Source organism: Nematolebias whitei, chromosome 1, assembly GCF_014905685.2.
Source record: "Nematolebias whitei isolate Nwh7 chromosome 1, NemWhi1, whole genome shotgun sequence".
NCBI lineage: Eukaryota > Metazoa > Chordata > Actinopteri > Cyprinodontiformes > Rivulidae > Nematolebias > Nematolebias whitei.
In genome coordinates, this window is record NC_056498.1 from 51925307 (window position 1) to 51946182 (window position 20876).

General features: G+C 40.1%; 2 protein-coding genes and 1 pseudogene across 2 annotated transcripts in view; 2 read left to right on the forward strand and 1 right to left on the reverse strand.

Annotated features, from left to right (window-relative positions):
• The window catches only part of sft2d1 (SFT2 domain containing 1), a 10517-nt gene extending 7014 nt beyond the window's left edge, over positions 1-3503 (reverse strand). Inside the window, exons 1-3 of the mRNA XM_037678539.1 lie at positions 3270-3503; positions 2722-2808; positions 1695-1777 (exon numbers count right to left, since the gene is read on the reverse strand). Of these exons, the coding sequence (XP_037534467.1) occupies positions 1695-1777; positions 2722-2808; positions 3270-3335 (236 nt within the window). The 5' untranslated portion in view covers positions 3336-3503. The remainder of the gene's footprint in view (positions 1-1694; positions 1778-2721; positions 2809-3269) is intronic.
• Positions 3504-4390: 887 nt separating this feature from the next.
• LOC119425319 lies at positions 4391-7092 on the forward strand (annotated as a pseudogene).
• A 1576-nt stretch (positions 7093-8668) lies between these two features.
• The window catches only part of mertka (c-mer proto-oncogene tyrosine kinase a), a 32941-nt gene continuing 20733 nt past the window's right edge, over positions 8669-20876 (forward strand). Inside the window, exons 1-4 of the mRNA XM_037678422.1 lie at positions 8669-8837; positions 11320-11620; positions 11692-11792; positions 11878-12048. Of these exons, the coding sequence (XP_037534350.1) occupies positions 8759-8837; positions 11320-11620; positions 11692-11792; positions 11878-12048 (652 nt within the window). The 5' untranslated portion in view covers positions 8669-8758. The remainder of the gene's footprint in view (positions 8838-11319; positions 11621-11691; positions 11793-11877; positions 12049-20876) is intronic.

The following is a 20876-nucleotide window of genomic DNA, read 5'->3' on the forward strand; positions in this document are numbered from 1 at the left end:
ACACACACACACACACACACACACACACACACACACACACACACACACACAGTGAGTAACTGTTTGGTCAACAGGCTCTTTTTGTCCTTCATGCTGGAATAATTAGGGGTTCCTGCTCGACAGCACGATGACACAATTAGAGCCTGGTACGTGATGCGTGCGTTACGTCAGAGAAGTTAAAGTGACAGAGGCTTTCCTGACTGACGTGCAGCTGCTCAGCTCAGCTGAGAGAGACGATGTGAATCAGTGAGGTGTGTGTGTGTGTGTGGGGGTCATCTGTCAGATAAGACACGAGAACAGTGCATGTTGATGTTGGCTTTCTGCTAGTTTGATTAGAGGGATGGTTTTATTTATATAAATTCTTTTTTTTTTTTATTACTCCAACTGCCGAGTGTGACACTAATGATGTCCACCCACGTGTTGCTCTGCTCATGGGGGGGTCAGAATCTGTCAGCACCACCAACTGCAACACAAGCTGTGTCATTTATCCACAATTAGGGGAGTTCATGTATATTAGTGAACAGTTTTTCTCTTTTACATTCGTCACTTGAAAATGAGTTCATGTTTTTAGTGTATTTTCTGGATCAAACTCAAGACTTGACGTAAATGAGGCTAAAATGATTAAATATGTGGAAGGGTGGCGCAGTTGGTAGAGCTGCCGCGAACCAGTGAGAAGGTCGCCGGACTGAGTCCCGATCGGGGATTTTTCTGGGTGGAGTTTGCATGTTCTCTTTGTGATGTATGGGTTTTCTCCGGTTACTCCAGTTTCCTCCCACAGACCAAAAACATGCACGTTAGACTGACTGGTAACTCTAAATTGTGCCTAGATGTGAGTGAGAGAGTGAATGGTTGACTCGTTTGTCTCTATGTGTCCCTGTGATGGACTGGAGACCTGTCCAGGGTGTCCCCCGCCTCTCGCACAGTGATGGTTGGATATGAGCACTAACGACCCCCACGACCCAAAAAGGAGGAAGAGGGTAAAGACAATGGATGGTTGGACATGAAGACAGAGACTTTACTGACAGAAACTGTTGGCCAGTTGATAAAATAATAACTGAAGACACATTTCTATTCTTAATAAACATCACACTAAGATGGAGTAAATTAATTATTAAGACAGGTTTACTAGAAATGCTGTTTAATATAAAATATGTACAGTATATGCTGACAGATAATATAAACTAATTATCCTTTTCACAATGGCCATCTTAGACCTGGACTTTGGCGTCTTCTTGTTTTGTTTGTCAGGCAGAAAGGCAAATTGGGGAAAAGCCTCTGAGCTGGGAGAAGACGCAGCCTTCAAGTCAAAATTTGTTTCTCGTGTGCGCGTGAGTTAAAGCCAGAACACAGGAAGTTGCAGACACCAACACTGTTTTAACATGAACTATTCAGCAATGCTAGCAGATTATTTAAAAGGAAGCACTGTTTGGTGCGAATGAACTTGAAAATACTTCTTTCTGATAAGAGCATAAAAAATAGAAAAAAATCTAAATAAAAACCTGATTGTTGCCTCTTCATTATCACAAAGTAGATTTTCAGATGATACAGGATTACATTGAAAATCAGCTGTTCTGAGTTCATAAAATTGAACAATTGAGCCCCTCTTGATGTGAAATGGTTGAGTTAACAGCCAAACTCATCAAGAGTACTTAACATGTATATCATTGTTAAATGGACTAAATATCCAGACTCACCTGGACAAAGCTGCAACGTTTCCTAGTGTGTAGAAAACAGCAAAAAGCTTGACCCCACCAGGAACAAACAGCAGTGCCGTGCCCTTGGAAAGTGGCAAAACATTCATAACTTACACAGAATAATGCCCTTACATATCAATTAAGATGCAAAAACACACAAGAATGTAGTCATAACACCTACAACTAATAAGTATTTAGGAAGAAAAAAATTAACGTACATAATGTATTAATAAAAAGATAAGGATTTTATGATTTTACTGAAGTGTAGCTGGCGCCCTCTGGTGGTATAACAATTTAAAGGATTTGTATGAATTAAAATAATGGCTGTTTACCATCAGATGTGAGTGAAGAAAAACTGGTGCTATGAGTTTCATAAAACGACTGGTTTACATTATTGCCTTCCGCCATGAAAGTGGGCAATCATGTATTTGAAGGCATGTTAATCTATTGTGTGTGTGTTTTGAAATCAACCTGAAGATGACCACTGCACTTTAGCAAATATAAAAACGGCGATAATTCAGCTGACTTACACAAGTGGAGTTAGATTTTGGTGCGTTAGTTGCTGAAAGTCATTCCCAACACATAGTCAGAGCGCTAACAGATTCCATCAGGTCTTTGTTAAAAACTTCTGCATGCAGGGTGGATGGGGTTTAGAGGTGGCAGCTCTGCAAAGACCCTTCACCTTTGAATTTTACCAGCCAGGTTTCACAAACAAAGGCAACATTCGAGGGTTAGTGTGAATTATCACGGTGAGGTGTAAGACTGAGACAACACTTCCTGTCGTCTTGAAATGCGAGTTTTGTTACATACAGCAAACTTTATTTATGGGTAAATCAAGTGTAAGCAAAAGAAGGACGAGGACTACCGAATGGTGTCAGAGATACGGTGAATACTTTGGGTTTAAAGCGAGTAAAGACAGCACTAAGACCTCAGATCATAGCTGATGTTTACCAGGGAGGGCAGAGGCTCTGCAGTCTCCATTTCACAGTGGTCACGAACAAAACACACAACGTGCAGAGACACTCACGAGAATTGAACACAGGATGCCTCCAGCAAAGCATATGACAAACCACTTTATCCTGGTGCTGTAGCTGAGAGAGCTGGCATCAAGGACCTAGTGGGAACAATAGGAGGATGTCACAAGACAAGCCTAATGACCTGCAGAAAGACCCACAGGCTTCACACTCCAGAGGGAAACCTCTAACAACCAAAGTGCTGTCTCTAAACACAAGCAAATACATCTTAAAAGGCACAGAAACAGAGCAAAGTGCACTAAAAATATATACATGACTAATAAACCCACCTTACCTCATCTCCTCCTAATCCCGAAGGCGTGAAAGAGTGTAAACAAAACATTTTATTACCAGAAAGGACACGACAGCTTGCTTTAAGCTAACTGCTTGACTAAAAAAGGAAAATTAACTCGTACTTTTAAATAACCACAAACATTTTACAAGCACGGCCCTTTGAAGTTGTTAATAGTAGTTATTTAAACAGTCTGAGACAGGCAGCGAAAGTGGAGAAATGCAACTTTTTAGGTTTGAGATAAGCAAACGATTAGCATTAGCGGCTAACCTGCGCTGTGAGCCCCAACTCTTCATTGTCTTCCCGGCCGCTTAAAACACGACGAAGTTTGTCCATCACAGAGTCCCCCGCCAGGAAAACTGCTCCAAAAACTCAAAACTGGACACTTGAGTTTCTATACAACAAACTGCACGTCCGCCGTTTGTGTCTACAAATGCTAACTGCAAACACGGAGGACTTCCGGTGTGACGCTTTCCGGAAATCAAACAGAAATACGTTGCGTAACTTTCTGCTGATCAGCCGGAAGCGTGATTAAATTTCCGGGTGTTAAAAAGAACGGTAAAAAATGTACGTGACACAGGTGGAGGAAAAAAGAAAAACACTGCTGTCAAACGTTTTCATGTTTTATGAGTGAATGTTTATGGGTTTGTCGCCATCTAGTGGACATTAAGTGAAACAACTGCTGTTCTCCACGGAATAAAAACATTTTCAAATGTTCCCCTTTTCCAGTTTAGGTTAACAGGCTAAAATACTTTCATGGTAAAAAAAAAAAAAATGCTGAAGTAATTTATTTAGAATTAACAAGCTTCAGTTATGAATTCACGCAATTCAAAAATACAAAGTGAATTGAAAAGTAACCCTGCGTGTTTTCAAATATCAACCATATAGCTCATTAAAAAAAGCTCAGTCTAATGTTATAATTGTATTGCATAATGGGATATTTTCTTCTTCTATGTGTTCAACAGTGTTTTGTGTCAAGGCTGAACAACATTGTTGACTTTGAATTATACTTTTGGGGTCATTCTGTCCTCCTGAAAGGACACCATCACTTATATGGATGTTTGGGCACATTTCCTTCTTTATTACTTAACATGTCAGTTTTCCAGAGCAGAGGAAAGAGATGTTGTTGAAACACAATAATCTTTTTTTTTTCTCTCTTTTTTTTCTGAAATTACTCCAATTGAAAGTAGCATAAAGTTGATTAATTCACATAAAAGTGATACAACAATCAAAACATTTCATTTGTAGACAGGAGCTGGGAGTGATCAGACTGCTGAGCTCCACTCCGTGATCTGTTGCAGCTCAGACACTGAAGAAAAAGAACCAAGAAGCGCAGATGTGACTAATTGGACAAACCGCCTGCTGTGGACGTTTTACAGGCCCAATGAGCGATGTGGACGTTGCTCCCTGTCCCGTTCCTGCGCTGTCACTTTTATTCCTCCATGGATGCACAGGTTTTGTGTGCCCGAGGTTCTGCAGATGTTTGTCCGACGCTGTGCGATTTTATGACAGAAGAGGAGGAACACAGAGACCCCAAACTGTAAGACAGTCCGGGATTTGTAACACAGTGAAGGCTGTCCAAGCGGATCCCGTTTTTGGCCTTTTAATACCTTAAGTCCATCCATCCATCCATCCATCCATCCTTCCATCCATTATCTTTACCCACTTATTCCATTTTGGGTCACGGGGGTCGCTGGTGCCCATGTCCAGCAATCACTGTGCGAGGGGCGGGGTACACCCTGGACGGGTCGCAAGTCCATCACAGGGCCACATAGAGACAAACGAGACAAACAACCATTCACTCTCTCATTCACACCTAGGGACAATTTAGAGTTACCAATTAGCCTAACATGCATGTTTTTGGTCTGTGGGAGGAAACCGGAGTACCCGGAGAAAACCCACGCATGCACGGAGAGAACATGCAAACTCCACCCAGAAAGGCCCCTGGACCGGGGTTTGAACCAGGGACCTGCTCGCTGAGAGGCAGCAGCTCTACCAGTTGCGCCACCGTGCTGCCCATACCTTAAGTAGGGGTGTAAAAAAACACTTACAAAAGGGGGCCAACATTAAAACCTTTATCAAACTAAGTGCCGGTTTCAGAACCTCTCAAGTCAGATACCCAACATCTTTTCTTGATTCCTCAACAAGAGTTTGATTTGTCTCATTTTACGTTTTCTGTTGCATTTTTGACATCATAATCAAAGATTACTGAAAAAAAAATTAAAGTGATAAAAGTATTTTACATTTAAAATAACACTTGGGGTCCAGATAAGATGTTAAGGAGGGCCACATTTGGTCCCCGGGCCTTGAGTTTGACACATATGCCTTAAGTGTTTTTGAGGGGTGGGAAATTTCTTATCTTAAGGTGACTTGAAATTAGCTGAGGTGCATTCATTTGTTTCTTAGTCTCAATGTGACAGCAAATGTGACACTTCAAGCTACTCTAAAACCTTTAGAGAGCCATTATGGAACATGGTAAATGTGGTCTTTTGCATCGTGTTCCTAGAAAAATTACTCTGCAAACACCTGCGTTAAGTATGCAGGCTCTTGTCATGTTTGTTGAGGAAGACGTGCCAGCTTCCTCTAACAGTGCATGTGACCCAGAGGATTTTGGAACAATTCAATTCAATTCAGTTTATTTATACAGGGCCAAGCCACAACAGAAGTCATCTCAGGGCACTGAACAGAAACAACTGTGCAGCTTTCTATGCGATTAAGTTAGAATAAAATCTTAATAAAATCTTAATATGTGTTTAATGTAGCCTAGATGTGCAAACCCCCATTAAGTTGGCCTCAGACAGTCAGATGCAGAGCATCCTCCTACCCTAAACGGTTACCATGCATTAGACTGTGACGAAACCTTGAAGGCAGTAAATCTTGACCTCTGCTTTAATAAATCTCATAGCCTCAAATCTCAGCTGATAACGGGAACATCGAGGTTAGCAGCTTCACGTTTGCATAAATGCAATGAAAACGCGTTTGGGAAACTTTAAAATTAATGGGATTTTTTTTCTACCACTCTACCATAATTTTTCTAATACTCAGCTGTGACTGAGTGGTTAGAGCAGTCGTCCTCCATTGGGAGAGTTGGGGGTTGGATTCCTTCACTATGCAGTGACATGTTGAAGTGTCCCTGGGCAAGACACTGAACCCCTCATTGTCTTCAATGTGTGTCCCTGATGATGCTCCTGGTTTTCTTCTCCAGCTGGAACAAGCTGACAGTGCCTCACTTCCTCATGTGTCACCTGGCTTTTGCTGACCTCTGCATTGGCGTCTCCTGGTGATAGCTACGGTAGACTGGCAAACACGCGGTCACTACAGTCAGCACGCCATCCAATGGCAGACTGGGCCTGGCTGCAGCGCTGCAGGCTTCCTGTCTGTGTTTGGAGGGGAGCTATCGGTCTACATGCTTTCCACCATCACCCTGGAGCGTTGGCACACCATCTTCAGTGCTCTGCAGGTGGAGCGCCAACTGCTTCTTACACAAGCAGCGAGTATAATGGCGGCTGGTTGGTCGCTCTGTTTCATGATTGGGACGCTGCCACTGGTTGGTGTGAGCAGCTACACCTAAGTTAGTATGTGCTTACCCATGGACATAGAGGCTCCTCTGCCTCAGGCTTTCGTCGTCATCGTCCTGCTCCTCAATGTGAGCGCCTTCGTCATCGTCTGCGTTTGTTACGTTCTGATCTTCCTGGCTGTAAAGAACCCAGAGTTCCCTGAAAGAAGTGCAGACACTAGAATTGCAAAGTGCATGGCACCCATCTCCATTTTTGCCATCTCTGCTGCCTTCAAGCTTCCCCTCATCACAGTCACCAACTCCAAGATTCTGCTCGTCCTCTTCTTCCCCATCAACTCCTGCGCCAACACCTTCCTTTATGCCATCTTCACCAAGGCTTTCAGAAAAGACGTTTATCAGCTCATGTATGTCATCGGCTACTGGAAAGGCAAGGGCGGCATTTATTGTTTGAACACCTGCTGCTCAGGGAATACAACAGAAAGCAGCTTGAGATCTGATAATACAATATCCCAAACTGGAATTAGTCTGGCTCCTGTGGAGCGACTTCATCTCAGCAATGAGGGAGACCGCAACTGAAAAACAAGAGAAATGGAAACATTTTGGACAAAGAAAACTGAGAAAAATCATAGTTTAGTTATAAAATAGTCGATATATAACGAAAATAGTCTTTTTAACAAAATACAACATGAAATAAACTCTGCAAACTCAAATCTATCAGATTTCTGGTGTCGATATTTTAGCCCTTGAGACCAATTTGAATGTGTCCTTTTCACTTAAGCTACATCTTAATGTTTGTTAAAGAAAAATACAAGTGTATTTAATAACACTAATAAAAGATTCATCATTCAACCCACATGTACAGTAGTTTTCTGCTTAATGCAAGCGTAACGTGTGAGAAGAAATGTTCTTTGTACAGAAAAAAGTTTAAAAAAAAACTAAGTCAAAGTTTCTTTATTTGTCATATGCGAACAAAATTGTGTACACAGAGTCCCAGTTACATCCAACAAAAGCATAAACTGTAAAGAAAAACAGTAATAAGATCTAAGATACAGTATGAACTAAGGAAATCGTTAACTAAAAATATACTAAACACTAGTAGTACAAAAACAATATGCCGAACAGCAGCACGAGCATGAGTCTGTGTGAGCAGATGAGTACGAGCACAGCAGCAAGAATAAATCAGCAGCATGAGATCAGCAGCATGGATAATCAGCAGCACATATCATCGATCAAAGTGGCATTGCAGTGATTATTTCACAGTGATTATCCTGGTTAGAGATACATGAGTCTAACAGTGTCAGGGTAGAAGCTGTTCCTCAGTCTAGTGGTTCTACACTTAATGCTCCTCAACCTCCTGCCTGAGGGGAGCGGGGCAATAACTGTGTGTGCTGGGTGAGTGGGGTCCTTCATGATGCAGGTGGCCCTCTTCCTGCATCTGGAGGTGTAGATGTCTGTGATGGTGGGGAGGTTGACTCCAACAGACTTCTGTGCAGCTTTCACCACTCTCTGCAAAGCTTTTCTTTCTGCAGCTGTGCAGCCTCCGTGACACACGTTGATGCTGGAGCACAGGATGCTCTCCACTGCACACCTGTAGAAGGAGGTGAGGACTGAGCTTCCCAGACCAGCTCGCCTCAGCCGTCTGAGGAAGTAGAAGTAGAAAAACACGAGCAAACAGAAAAAAAAGAACCTCTCCAGTGCTGCTATTGGACCCTGCTGGGTATAAAGTCCTCAAAGTGGTCTAAACATGACTATTTGAATGTTTCATCGATTGATTAATGGACATAAATACTATGTTATATTATTTTACAGTGTCATCAGGGAACTAGAAAAGTCACTGCAGGTCTGAGTGGTTCTTTCTGGAGCTCAGTGTCTGAATTTGACCACATGGTGGAGGACTTGGGCTCACATGTGGTCACTAAATATCAATCAAGCTGCTATTTGTATTTATCACGTTAAAATGAATCCAATTAAAGGAGAAATGTATATATATAAAAAAACGAATAAACACGAAGCTTCAGGGGGTTAAGATGGGGTGTTTATGAGTGTTTGTTGTGTTCAGGCTCGGTTCGGTCCCGCCTTCTCGGGATCCCGCCTGTGACGTCACGAAACGTTGAAACTTTTTCCTCTTCTGTTGAGTCGTGCAGCCGCTAATCGGTGATGTTGCGTTTAATCCGCGTTGAATCGTCCGCTTCGACGCAGTCTGTTTAAAGTCGCTGTTGTGTTCAAGGACGGAAAAGCTCAAATGGCAAAAGCGTCAAACTGTGTCTGCTTGGAAATATTTCTCTTCTCTGTAGCCATTCTTGTGGAGAGCTCCGCCAGCGGTAAGTTGTTTATTTTTCTTCGGGGGTTGTGTTTTCCTGAACTTAATTTATGGTCCCTGAAGTAGCAGCTCAAGGCAAACTGAAGGCAGCTTTCTAGACTAGAGAAAACAGCTGGAGAAGATTTAAAATCTGGTTAAAAAAACAACTTTATGAGGTTTTATAACCACCACTGAATTACTTAATTGATTGGATAAGTCAGGTTTTATATGTGTAACAGTATTCAGGCAGGTGAGTGTTGTTCAAAGTGCAGTACCAGCTCAGCAAAACGTCTCTTTTCTTGTAAAACCATCAAATCAGAACATATACAGGTATCAAACAATGAAAGACAGTAATATATCATTATAAAAAGGAAAAAAAAAAACAATATTAAAACAAATTATACTGTTAATACAAGAGTAATGTTTGTTTACAGACCTATCAAGCTGCTAAAGTTACAAAAATAAAGACATTTCACAGCTGGAAATTTGTATCTTTTAGCAGCTTTTTTTTTGTCTCTGAGTGATTTTTTTTCATAGTCGAATGGCAACACGTGAGTTTGAACACAAAATTATATTTCTCTCCAACTCTTGAGATTCATCCCATTAAAAAGAACAAAACAAACTATATGAATATCAAAGTGTGCAGTTTGAAAGAGTTTATTCCACTGGTTTTCCAGATTTGTTCATTTGCAATAATGGATTCTGGGTCTGCACTCAATGTAAACAAAGCACTTGGATGAATTGGCCAAAACCCACATGGCAGCTTGAGTCAGGTTGAGTCAGGACGGTCATTTGTCTGGTACATGGCAGAATCCATCAAGGGTAGAATCTCTGAGAAGTTGTTTAAATTTGAGTGAATCTGCTGCTAAAAGTGAGAGAAAAGAGAAAGATGGAGTAAAACAAGTTTCAAGAATAAATACTGAGGGTCAAGCAGGGCAGTGGAGCGCCACAAAGACAGAACTCGCCTTCTTCTAGACCAGTAAGTTTGTTTCAACCTAACTCATCAATTTATCTGCACATTTTACTCAACAAGTCTGAACATAGATATGTATCAACACATGAAAACTGTTGTACTTCTCCCTCCCAAAGGGCATTTTCATGTTGACCTATTTTCAGTCACTTCGACTGATCTGTAGGAAAAAAAAAACATACTTGGTAGTTGTTATCCATCGTAAATTTTTCTTACAAATTTATAATTTAATGATACATCGATATGAGAAAAATGCAGGGATTTTGTTTCTTATTTAGGAATCTTTTTTGCTTGGTCTTCATGACTTTGCACTTAGTACCTTTAATTAAGCTTGTGATAATGTACAGAGGATTAATAAATCTATGCCTTACTTTATAGCAGTTTTAGCTAAACAATTTAGTTTCACATTGGTTCATGTTAGGTTTATTTGTCATATGCAAAATCAACACAAGGTCAACAATGCAATAAAAGGCTTAGGACGAAAAGAACCGGCTCTAAATCAAAACAACAAAAATAAAACAAAACAAAGAAATACCAAAGCATGCAGCAAAAATACTAAAAACTTACTAAAAATATTACTAAAATACTAAAAGCATATTAACAAATACTACTAAAATACTAAAAACATATTAATAAATACTAGTAAAATACTAAAAACATACTAAAATACTACTAAAATACTAAAAAGGTACTAAAAATAATATTAAAATACTAAAACATACTAGTAAATACTACTAAAATACAAAAAACACACTAAAAATACTACTAATACTAAAAACATACTAAAAATACTACTAAAATACTAAAAACATACTAGAAATACTACTGAAATACTAAAAACATACTAAAAATACTACTAAAATAATAAAAACATACTAAAAATACTACTAAAATATTAAAAACATAATAAAAATACCACTAAAATACTCAAAACATATTAAAAATACTACTAAAATACTAAAAACATACTAAAAATACACTAAAATACTAAAAACGTCATAAAAATACTCCTGAAATACCAAAAACACACTTAGAAATGCCACTAAAAACATACTAAAAATACTACTAAAATACTAAAAACATACTAAAAATAATAAAAACACTAAAAATACTACTAAAATACTAAAAAGTAAGGTGCCAAAGTAGAAAAAGAAATACATCTACAGTGTGATTCGGTTAGCAGTGAGGTTCTTTCAACATCATGGTTCTGTTCTGTTAGCGGCGTGGTCTTGTTAGCAGGTCCGCTCAGCAGCTTGATGGTAATAATGACTGCAGCAGCTGCCCTCGCAGACCGCAGTCCAGAACCGGGTCCGGCAGACAGAGAACATCTAAGGTTTCATCCAACTTCCCAACATCCAAAATGTTAAATCCATTCGGCTTTTACAATAAACTGAGTTTGTCGGAACAACGTTGCTACTTTCAGTACAAAGATAAGGTGACAATTATTTGTTCACATTGTTGTGGTAAACTTTATGTTAAATGTTAATACTGCATTATTAAACATGGACAGCATCCAAACTGTATCTTCCCGCAGTTGAAAACTCCAGGAGCAACTTTCTTCGACCACCCAGGAACTCCGAGCCTGTCGTGATCCCACGCCGACTTTATCTGAGCAAAGAGCAGCTGAAGTGGCTGCACTTCAAGCCTACGATCAGCTCCTTGCTGCTATCAGAGGGCCACGAAGCTAAAATCAACTGCTCCATCGACATCCCCGACACAGGGCTGGAGCACACCATCATCTGGAAGAAGGATGAAGAGGACCTGCCCTTGAGAGTTCACGTCAATGACCTCAAAACTACCACCGATGGAGTCACCACTCTCCTCTCCACTGTCATGTATGTAGCTTTTTAAAGGTGACATTTAAAAAAAACGAGAGAGTGATGAGTCTGTATATGCTGCGTTTCAGCATTAATCAAGTGCAGAGAGAGGACGCTGGAGTGTACCTCTGCACACTAAGTATCAACAGTGAGATGAAAAGGTCACAGCCAATCACGGTCCAGGTAGAAGGTGAGTTTATAAAGATATGAACGCCAGAATACTTTATGCTAACGTTTACGTTGAGCTTTTTGTACTTTGTTCTGGCTTTTTCAAGGTCTGCCAACATTCACGCTGCAGCCAGAGGACTTGAACGTTACACGAAACACTTCTTTCTCGCTGTCGTGTCGAGCCGTAGGACCTCCTGAACCCGTGGAAATCCGCTGGCTTCGGGATGGACAACCAGACAGTGAACGTTTCATCTCTCCCAGCAGTTACTCTGTGCCAGGTAAAACCCCCGAACAGCCTTTCTTTTCTCTCTCTTTGTCTTGCACTTATAGAAATTAAGAAGTTTCTTCTCTCTGTCTGTTCCTCCGGAGGAGTGAGAAACTCCTGGTTATAATATGACTGCATAAGTCAGTGTGACTGTGAATTAGTCTTAAAGAAGCTCAAGGTCGACTCCAAATTATCACACATAGAGTTTATCCCTAGCTTGTGTTAAAGTAGCTGAAGATGTTTTTTTTTCACCTCTTCTTATTTTTCTTCTTTTGGCTTTTCCCTCTTCAAGCCACAGTGAGTCATCCTCCTCCATCTCACTCTGTCCTCACTCCATCTACCTCCATGTCCTCTCTAACTGCATCCATATATCTCCTCTTTGTCTTTTTCCTGGCAGCTGCATTTCTAACATCCTTCTATCAATATACCCACTGTCCCTCCTCTGGACATGACCAAACCACTGTCCCTGCTCTGGACATGTCCAAACCAACTCAGTCTGGTCTCTCTAACTTTATCTCCCAGTTGTTCAACCTATGCTGTACCTCTGATGACGTCATTGCTAATCTTATCCATTCTTGTTACTCCTAAGGAGAACCTCAACATCTTCATTTCTGCCAGTTACAGTTCTTTCTTTGTTTTCTTGTCAATGCCACTGTCTCCAGACTCCTGGACTCTCTATTTCACCTTTTTACCACATTCCCCATTTTCCTGGACAGTGGACACTAAGTACTTGAAGTCCTGCACCTTTGTGACCTCTGCTCCTTGTAGCCTCACTGTTCCACCGACCTTCCTCTCATTCACACACATGGACTGTGTCTTACCACGGCTGACTTTCAGTCCTCTTCTTTCAAGTGCATGCCTCCACCTCTCCAAGTTTTCTTCCACCTGTTCCCGGTTCTCACCGCAGATCACAACGTCATCTGCAAACATCATAGTCCACGGGGATTCCTGCCTGACCTCATTATACAAGGGCTGATCTATGTGTAGGATTTTTAAGGGATTTTTGTAGGTTGTAAAAGTAAAACCAACAGTTGTTGAAGAAGATCGTATAGATTTCCAAACTAACAAAACAAGCAGTGCCCCTTTTCTTTCAGTCTGACTTCTCCCGGCAACTGAAAGCGGAAACGTTCATCAGCGCAGACAGATACTTGAATCGTTCCTGGTAGTGAAGTTTGACGTTGCTTTCTCACCACTTCGCACACGGTTTCTATTCTGCCTCTCTCTGCTGCCTCAGCATCTCATACCTTGCTTACTGCGGGGAGATTTGCCATCGCGTTGCACAGCAGAACAGTTAACAGCGGTCACTTATGCATGGACGGCCTTTTTTTTTTGTTGCAACACTGTTTCAAACGTGGGAGTTACACACTCGCTGTGAGCTTCATTGCAGCAGACGGTTACTTTAGCTTGGATATTTTGGAAACTCGCATTGCACTGATTAGTCTCGTTAGAATGATTTGTTCAATTAGCTTTGTAGAGATTTAGTAGCGTGCTGTATGAATGGGTAAATGAGGACACAGATTGTAGTGTAAAGCGCTTTGAGTATCTTGAAATAAGATAGAAAGGCGCTATATAAGTACAGTCCATTTACCATTTATTATTGTACGCTGCATATGCACATGATGGAAATTTGGAGGTTTATTTGCTTGAATTTTCCTATTTTTTTACCTTTGTAAAGAGAAGGAGCAAGGGAACAAATCTGCAACATTTCAGTGTGAACATTGAGAAAACAGGCACTTTGAGCTTGGGGGTTGGTGAGGTATAGAATGTAGCACATGATGGGTGTCTTTTAGGAACAAGACCAGACATGTTCCCCAGTTCCCAGCCTTAAACCTAAACTAAAACGACCAACTTTTAGCTGTGCTGTACCCCTATATTCAACAGGTGGAACAATCTACTTTTCTGTTTGCAGGAGAGCAACACTTGCTTCTTGTAGCATTGTAGCTTTTCATTAATTCACTCAATTCCCTTTTCACGTTGGTCAAAATACAGTTGGATTACAGGGCCAGGGCGCCCAAGATCTGAGCTAAATTCGTTGCTAGGGATTTTAGGAGTTTTAGAAATGTGGTTGTTTAAACACAACTTACCTAAAAGAAAGGGTTCAGTTCAATTCATTTGTTTCTATAGCGCCAATTCATGTTAAAGTCGTGTCAGGGCTCTGTACTAAAACATTCATTATAAAATGCCAGTTGGTAAAAGTTACAGTGGAGAGAACAAGTATTTGATTCACTGTTGATTTTTCAGGTTTTCCCACTTGCAAAGCTTGTAGATGACTGTAATTTTTATCATAGGTACTCTTCAACTGTGAGTGATGGAATCTAAAACAAAAATCCAGAAAAATACAATGTATGATTTTTAAATAATTAATTTCCATTTTATTGTGTGAAATAAGTATTTGATACACCAGAAAAATGAAACTTAATATTTGGTACAGAAACCTTTGTTTGCAATTACAGAGATCAGACGTTTCCTGTAGTTCTTGACCAGGTTTGCACACACTGCAGCAGGGATTTTGGCCCACTCCTCCATACAGATCTCCTCCAGAGACTTCAGGTTTCGGGGCTGTCGCTGGGCCACACGGACTTTAAGCTCCCTCCAAAGATTTTCTATGGGATTCAGGTCTGGAGACTGGCTAGACCACTCCAGGACCTTAAGATGTTTCCTACGGAGCCACTCTTTAGTTGCCCTGGCTGTGTGTTTTGGGTCGTTATCATGCTGGAAGACCCAGCCACGACCCATCTTCAGTGCTCTTACTGAGGGAAGGAGGTTGTTGGCCAAAATCTCACGATACATGGCCCCATCCATCCTTCCCACAATATGGTGCAGTCGTCCTGTCCCCTTTGCAGAAAAGCATCCCCAAAGAATGATGTTTCCACCGCCATGCTTCACGGTTGGGATGGTGTTCTTGGGGTTGTACTCATCATTCTTCTTCCTCCAAACATGACGAGTGGAGTTTAAACCAAAAAGTTCTATTTTTGTCTCATCAGACCACATGACCTTCTCCCATTCCTCCTCTGGATCATTCAGATGGTCATTTGCAAACTTCAGACGGGCTTTGACATGCGTTGGCTTGAGGAAGGGCACCTTGCGTGCACTGCAGGATTTTAATCCTTGACGGCGTAGAGTGTTACTGATTGTTTTCTTTGAGACTGTGGTCCCAGCTCTATTCAGGTCATTGACCAGGTCCTGCCGTGTAGTTCTGGGCTCATTCCTCACCTTCCTCAAGATCAATGATGCTCCACGAGGTGAGATCTTGCATGGCGCCCCAGACCGAGGGAGATTTTCCGTTATTTTGTATTTCTTCCATTTTCTAATAATTGCACCAACTGTTGTTGCCTTCTCACCAAGCTGCTTGCCTATTGTCCTGTAGCCCATCCCAGCCTTGTGCAGGTCTACAATTTTATCCCTGATGTCCTTACACAGCTCTCTGGTCTTGGGCATTGTGGAGATGCTGGAGTCTGATTGATTGAGTGTGTGGACAGGTGTCTTTTATACAGGTCACGAGTCCAAACAGGTGCAGTTAATACAGGTAATGAGTGGAGAACAGGAGGGCTTCTTAAAGAAGAACTAACATGTCTGTGAGAGCCAAAATTCTTACTGGTTGATAGATGATCAAATACTTATTTCACACAATAAAATGGAAATTAATTATTTAAAAATCATACATTGTATTTTTCTGGATTTTTGTTTTAGATTCCATCACTCACAGTTGAAGAGTACCTATGATAAAAATTACAGTCATCTACAAGCTTTGCAAGTGGGAAAACCTGAAAAATCAACAGTGTATCAAATACTTGTTCTCCCCACTGTATGTATTGAAGGAAGCCAGCAGATTGTGTCTCGAAACCAGTGCAGACCAGCTCTCAGCAAACTGTTAGAATAAAATTACTTGTAATGATTCATATTTTAAGCACAAGTTGTGTTCAAGAATGCAGGTGATACGTTGATTGAACTCATTTAATACTTTTTTTTAATCACATGTTGGCTCCATAAACTGGGTTTCAGTGTAGGTCCATTACACCAGGGGTTCTCAAACTTTATGGGTTCAGGGACCCCTTACAGTGGAGAAAAAGTTTTAGGGACCCCCCTCATAACTCTCATGTTTATTAAATAATTTTCTTCAATTTGTCTCTTTAATGCAGACATGGTCAACTGAAGGCCCGAGGGCCAAAAGTGGCCCTTGGACAATCTCCATCAGACCCCCAATATCCTTAGTTAAAAAAAACAACATAACTTTTAAATAAAGATTGATAAAAAAAAATAAAAAAGCGGCAATCTATCAGTGAGGCTTAAGGATATTTAAATTAAACATCTTACCCAAAACTAAAAAAAAAACAAATACATTTTTAAGTCATTGTGTTTCCATGCAGAACTAGACTGAACCTTAGAGACTTAGGAACACATATGTTTGGTTTGCGTGGCTCCGCTAACATGTTAGCTAAGACGTGTAATACAGTATATTGTCACAAGAGCCAGTTTACAGAATATATCTTATATTCCTAAAAGACTTGTTTTATAAAGCATGCTAACTATGCTCCAATAAGAAAAAAAGTCTTCTAGATTATCTGTCATAAAGAAAATTTATTTTCCAATTTATTGCTTTAAACATCTTGATGTGGCCCTTTGGGGGAAAAAAAAAAGTTGCCCACCTCTGCTTTAATGTAATAGAAATATTTGTGTAACATAAATATTCAAGACCTTTTCTTTAATAGTGTTAATGCAATTTTTTATACTTTTAAACACGGGGTATTTTTCATTCAAGACACACAAGAAAATGAAAACAACATTTTTAATTTCAACTTCCAAAAATTACAGTTTTGAGGAATTAACAGTATCAAAAACCACTTTTTTAAAACTTTATCTGTTCACATAATGAACAAAATAAATGTATTGCTTCGTCTTCAAATTATTACAGAAAACTCTTTGTGTATAATTGAACAGAATCATCACAGCAGTAGTCATACCAAGTAACAGGGCTTCATTTGTAAACTGACTGATGCTGCAACGCAAAAAGCGGGTGAGCTGGGGGGTTGGGGGCTGGGGGTGGGGGGGTGGGGGTTCTTCCCCCAGAAAATTTTGAATAAAGTAGATGTGATTTCCTGAATTTTGGTGTTTCGGTTTGTTAAACATCTACGTGCTTGTGAAAAAAATTATTTTATTTTTTGCGGACCTCCAAGCACCAGCTCTCGGACCTCCAGTGGGCCGGGGACCCCAATTTGCGAACCACTGCATTACACTTCAGTTTTTAGAAGCTAAAACTAAGAACTGTTGCTTATATTGGCTAATTTTTGGCAAACAAAATAGTTTTTTTTTAAGCATTTGTCAATTATATGTTCATTTGAATTACTGTTTTGTTTTGATCATGTTTAAAAAGGGAGATTTTAGTCAGAATATAAACCACTGGGCAAAGATTTAATTCTGCAGATAATAGGTTTCTTTCGGCTGCTCCCTTCTGCAGAGGTCACCACAGCGAGCACAGTCGCATGAAAGATTTGGCAATTTGTTTTTACGCCGGATGTCCTTCCTGATGCACCTGAGCCCGAACCCGCAAACCCAGGATTATAAGACCGCGGCACAGACCACCGAGCGACTGCAGCCGAGTGCAAAAGCAAAGATTGAGCTTTTAAACCTTCTGGGGTACAATCCATGATTAGAAGTTCAAGAATCTAAATATAAGGCGGTTGAATTTATTTTTACTGTGAGTTGGATTATGACGTACGCCAGAACACAAATCTGAGCAGCTTACTGAATGAGGCGAGGGAGTGAAAAGTGAGAAAATTTGATAGAAATAGTAATAATTTGATTAAATCTAATGACAAACCACAGCTCTGGACAGACAGGATGCAGAAACAAGTGATAATGATGTTTTATTGTGTCTATGAATGAATGTTGAGATTTTTTCCATGCTTTGTTGGTTAAATGTGTCATGCACATAGAAAAAAATCTGTGTTTTGACATAACAATGTGAACTCTCCGACCTTTTGACTCTTGGGTGAATCTTGTCAGATTTCAGGGAAGTGATACTGAACATCACCACGACTGAGTTGGTTGACTGCTGCATTTGGGCCTTTTTCTGACTTGGTAATAAAGCTGTGAAAAGGATGCATATGGATGAGTTGTTGCTGCTTCTGTGGTTCACATTTCCTGAGTATTTTTGGGCCGTTTGGCTCGGTAGCAGCTTGGCTCTGTCCTTGGCGTGCACTGAGAAGCAGACGTTTGCAAGCTGTAATTATCTGCAGTCCTCTGATGTTGTGGCCCCATCTTGTTTCAAAACAGATTTTTGTCCTTGCCTGTTATATAATAAGGTAAAAATGGGGGAAAATATCTTAAAAATCAGGTTAAATCTGTTTAAAAGTCACATTTTTTATAGCGGACCCTCCTTTTGTGGTCTCAGCTGCCCATTTAAAAAAAATAAACATTGGTCATTAAGCAAAACCTTTGCTCCGTGTGAGTTAACTCTTGTTTTTTCAGTTTGCCACAGGCTAACAGCGCTCCTGTTAATAGTCAGTCAGTGGTGATACAATCAGAAGCTGAGGGGGTTAAAGGTTCAGAGCTGTGCTTTGGTCCAGTATGTGCACGAGGAGTCGGTTCAGGGGTTGGATCTATGGACAAAGACCTCATTCACAGGACGGCCTACTGCCCAGCGAGGAGGGGCCGAACAGGGACTGGCAGGCTGCAGGCTGCTCTGTGCTCGGTCAAATACTGGCGAAACTACACAGAGTAAACCCACTTCACTGCACACCCGCCCTCGTGTTTACTGTCAGTTCATGTGGCCTCTTGTCCTGCAGAAGTTAGGCAATGGAAGTCATTAGCATGCATTTTTAGTTGACAATGCTACATATTCAGGTATCTACTGCTGAAGACCTTTATGCATTTATATTAAATCCTCAACTTGGATCTTTGGGAGTGAGGTTCTGTGGAAATGTAATGAACAGTTGATATTCTGATGTAGACAGGTCTTAGAAATAGAGTTTATTTCAGATTGGACACATCGCTAACAGGCTAGCTGTTAGCGAGGCCTAAGCCTAAGTGGGTTTTAGCTACTTTTAAACAACTCCAATGTCAAAAATGCAAGTTTATAAATCTTTATATTGCTGTCAATTTCACACCGCGTGATTATTTACAATCAGTATGGCTATGTCCAAGAACAAATCGCAACAGCAGCAGCTAGCTGTAGCCCTTTCAGTGCAGCATGAGGGACTTCAGACAGGATTGTCTTAATGTTTTTGCCAGGATAACCGTGTAATGTTAGTTTGACAGCAGAGTAAAGACATTTGCATGAACCATTTTTAAGATTGGAGTTATTTTAAGGAAGCAGAAATCCACTTTGGTCTTTGGACTCGCTGTTAGCCTTGTTAATCCAGTCTGAATTAAATTCTGCTTTTCCAATCTGAGGCGCTTCAAAGAGCTGAGATAATAATTTTCAATCGTTTTCACAGAACCCCTCTTCAACAGATTTGATTAACTGGTTTATGCAGTTAAAGACGGGTCAACTCAGCTTATTTTTGGGTTTTGAATTTTGTCTCGCTCGCAGTTTTAAATCTCTAAACTGTTTTTATTTAAGGTCGTACATTTGTGGCTGATCCACCTGACCCCAAACCAAAACAAAACCCACAAACAGCACGAGTCGTACAGTTCCACCTCTTAGTTCTGTTTCCCTTACCAGTCTTATAAAAGGTTTATACAGTATAAGATCCATGTAGGATCTGTGCGTCCTTTTTTTGCATTTTCTTTTCAGAAACACAAATTAGACACATTTTAAATTACATAAACAAACAACAACAATAAACAGATAAGTTGTGGGTCAACACAGATATCATTCTTTGAGATGACATCTAAGCATTTTACCAGATTTTTAAAAATCAAGGGCTTGTCTTTAGGAACTGAAAAGTTCACAGACTGTCTGTGAGGAGTGAATTAATTAATCTATGCACATTAGATTGAAAAAAAAAATCATTTTTAAAAACAGGTTGTAGTTTTTCATCACCACTTTCAGCCATTGAGGATGAAGGTTTAATTTTCCCCACGAGTTTTCTAATCAGCCTTCACACCTGGATTTCTATGAGCACAATATCACAGAATATGTTTGGGCTTATCAATACAAATAAAACTTAAATCTTTGATCAGCGCTAACTTAGGTAAAATTTAGTTTATTGAGAAATAAAATGTCCCCAAGGTCTGAAAAAGTGAGAAAGCTCTTTATTGAAGAACATTTGACCACACTGTAAAATATTGAAAATGTAAGCAATAATCTTTGATGTTTTATTTTAATTGTCTCAGTGGAAGAAGCAACCTCAGACTAAGTGGATAGATGAAGGTTTGGCACTTCACTGAAAATGCTTTACGTTTCAATACATGTGAAGGAGTTGTGCTACATAATCCACTGAGGATTGAAATATTTCACGAATGGTTGTAATTTTTAAACATACTTTGCAACTGTACTCACTCCCTGAATAGAAAATAGGAAACTTGCATTCATTCCAAACCACTCAGGGAGCTGGAGAAAACCCAAACCAATCAATTAGAGGGAGCTGGATCCACATTGCAGGACGTCCACAATATGCATAGGCCTAAGCTCAGTTTCCATAAACAAATAAACAAAAACAACAACAAACTGAGGGCTTTTTCTGTTGTGCTACTGCTTTTTATGATTATTTTTAATTTATTTACAGTTGGAGTGAAAGCAGAAATGGCAGCTTCATTTCCTTTTAGCAAACTTTCAAAAGACAGTGATCCCTCACCTATCACGAAGGTTACGTTCCAGAGACCCCCGTAGTAGGTCAAAATCTTCAAAGTAGCAGCGTTATATTTTTTGATTTTATATATATATATATATATATATAT